Source organism: Scomber scombrus, chromosome 8 (genome assembly GCF_963691925.1).
Source record: "Scomber scombrus chromosome 8, fScoSco1.1, whole genome shotgun sequence".
In the NCBI taxonomy this organism is placed as follows: domain Eukaryota; kingdom Metazoa; phylum Chordata; class Actinopteri; order Scombriformes; family Scombridae; genus Scomber; species Scomber scombrus.
Window position 1 is genome coordinate 29,949,992 of NC_084977.1, and position 2,837 is coordinate 29,952,828.

Consider the following 2,837-nt stretch of genomic DNA (forward strand, 5'->3'; position numbering starts at 1 on the left):
AGAAACAAACGGTGGTGGTGCGGTTTTTGGGGTCACAGTCACAAACAAGTCCTCTTTAAAGTGAGTGGAAAAGTCCCTCCTTCCTCTCTCTAACAGAATAGTGCAGATGATAGGATTCTCTCTTTCTTCCCCTTCTCTCTCAGCTTTCAGCTTTATCATTTTTTTTTTTTTTTAGAAAGGATAGAGGCTCCCTAAGCACAGGACAGATAGCTGTGATGGACAGGAGGCTCGGCCGGTGCTCCACCCCTTCCCTCACCCCTCCCCCTCCCGTTCTCTCCCAAAGTCCCTCCCTCTCCCAAAGAAATGGGACCTGAAATCAAAGGTCCAGAGCTCCTTCAAATGTTTACATATAACTACATGCAAGAGCAAAGGCTCTCTTTCTCTCTCTCCCCCCTCTTTTATTCTCTGTCTTCCTCTCTCCGTCCACTCGTCGTCCCTCCGTCCTCTCATTTGCTCTCCAGGCTGTAGCACTGCGTCTCACCTCGCTCCCTGCCGTCGTAGCCAGGCAAAGGCTGCCCGTATTTGTCCACACACCAGCAGTATCCCCGCCTCCTGCCTTTGGATGGACGGCACTGCAAAGATGTGGAGCGAAAGAACATTTTTTAGTCGTGCAAAGCTGCTTGTTTGCTTACACTAAGCACATCTGAAGATTAACATGCGCAGACCTAAACATGAAGGATTGCACAGATAGGTGGCACCAGCAGAGCACGGACAAACTCAACAAGCTTTGACTTCCATCTTTAGTTTGGAGACAGGGGAGGCAAACAGGAGGGAGAGAAATGGAGATAAAGAAAAAGACAGTGAAGTAGTGTAGGAATTATCGCAGCGAAAAACAGATTAGCGTTTCTAAGGTGAGGCTTTACCCTGACACAGCTTTATCAACACCACCGTCAGTGTGCATGTGTGTATTGTAATAACAGTCTCTTTGTTGGCTTTCGGATTTTGGATGCTTGTCAGGAGGCCAAGTCATGCCTCAGCAGAACTCTTAATAAGACAAACAACTCATCGATCATGGAGAGGAATGCCCCGCTGCCTGGAACTGTCTGAGAGTTTTTTATGTGCAGAAACTATCAGAGATAAACACACAGATGATGCCTCGTGAAAGACGATAACACGTGTATCAAGATCCAGCATGTTCTCACTGCCAACTCATCACATACCCAAACTTTACATTCTGGGTACCCCTTTAGCATCATTTTTCAACATGCTGCACTCACTGTTAAAAAAATAATGATGTTTTATGGTGTGAGAATGCCGTGGTGAAGGTCTGGTTAGGTTTAGACATAAAAACCACTTGGTTATGGTTAGGGAAAGATCCTGGTTTGGGTTAAAAACTGTCCTGACCCACAGTTGGAAACAGGAAGCGAACGGCGGTCTCCTGAAGCAAAGTCCTGTTTTTACCATCTATTTATCCAGACATCCACCCAGCCAGCCCGCCACCTCCGAATATAGAAATTTGTCACCTTATATAGATTATTATTAGGTTATCGGTCTCATGATGTCTATTTCAGATGTTGTGGGAGTCTATAGAAGTCTATTGGAGTGCCCTGCATGTTGAGAAATGACGCTAAAGGGGTACCCAGTGCATCAGAAAGTGACCTGTCCAAGCTTCTTCTGTATGTGTCAAGTTAGGAGCGAGTACGCCCTGCAAGATCAGAGCGGGAGAACTCCACTCCACATCCACGTGCAACCAGCATGAACAACATGCAAAGTTCCTATCGAGTTTTTCCCATTTAGGTTTATTTATGTGCTCCTGACCAGTGGGTGTAAACGATGAAAATGCTGATTATTTTTGATAGAGAGGGGCAGGGAATGAGGAACGCACTGAGTGAGTGAGAGTGAAGGAGTGTGAAGGTAAACATGGAGTTGCTAAAATATTTGCCAAGGCCAGTTGGAGGGTTGCAGGGAAACCAGCGCTGCTATTCTGGGAAGCTGGCAGACACTCAAAATCATCTGGAGCTGATTATGGCCTGCAAGTGCACGAGCGCGAGTGCGTGTGCGCACATAAACACACATCGGCAAACATGTAGGCGCACACAAACAAGAGTTGTGTATGTACTGCAAGTATACATACCCCCCACCTGCTTACACACATGTGCACACACACACACGCATGCATGCAGTAATATCAGATGTCCCACAGGGGGCCGGGCTTTGTGGAGTGGCAACTTTATGAGCTCCATTTGGGGTACACGACACAATCAGGCGGGCCAGGCTAAACTCTGGCTCAGAATAATCCTCCTACACATCATCTCCCCACAGGAAGAGTGGTGACAGATGAGCGAGGTAGCCAGTAAGGGCCGAGACACACCTGTCTGTCTCTCTGCCTGTCTATCAGAATATACTGTAAATACAGTCTATTAGTATATTTATTTGGCTCTGTACTCCAGCACACTTTTACCAATTGCTTTAAGGTCAAACTTGCATCATTACAGGACCATACCAACATTTTTTGCATGTTTTAATGTATTTACTATGAACCACTATTACTGTACCTTCCAGTTAATTCTGGGTTTGGTTTAAGACTTTTCTATAGTTATCGCTTTAATTGATGTTTTCTTTATAATAACAATGTATTATATTACAATGTGTAATGTGAGTAGTGTCACTCATAGTGATGAACCTACAGAGATCATCAGCCACTCTGCAGCTCCCCTCGGCTTTAAAGGGTTTTATAGCAACTTTCAGCTCATTGTTTAGCTGTCTGGCTGCAACTTTACTGTTTTGGTTCACTCTCAGCGCTCTCATAGAGTTGTTTTCAGCCACAGCAGGCAGCTGTTTTTAGAGAAAAAGCTGTAAAAAAAAGAAAAAGGAAAAAAAAGGCCACTGTACACTAC

At 45.2% G+C, this 2,837-nt stretch overlaps 1 protein-coding gene across 1 annotated transcript in view; it reads right to left on the reverse strand.

The window, feature by feature from the left end:
* Positions 1 to 412: 412 nt before the first annotated feature.
* LOC133984553 (insulin-like growth factor-binding protein 3) overlaps positions 413 to 2,837 on the reverse strand; it is a 22,644-nt gene continuing 20,219 nt past the window's right edge. The window contains exon 4 of the mRNA XM_062423959.1: positions 413 to 572. Coding sequence (XP_062279943.1) covers positions 447 to 572 — 126 coding nt within the window. The 3' untranslated portion in view covers positions 413 to 446. The remainder of the gene's footprint in view (positions 573 to 2,837) is intronic.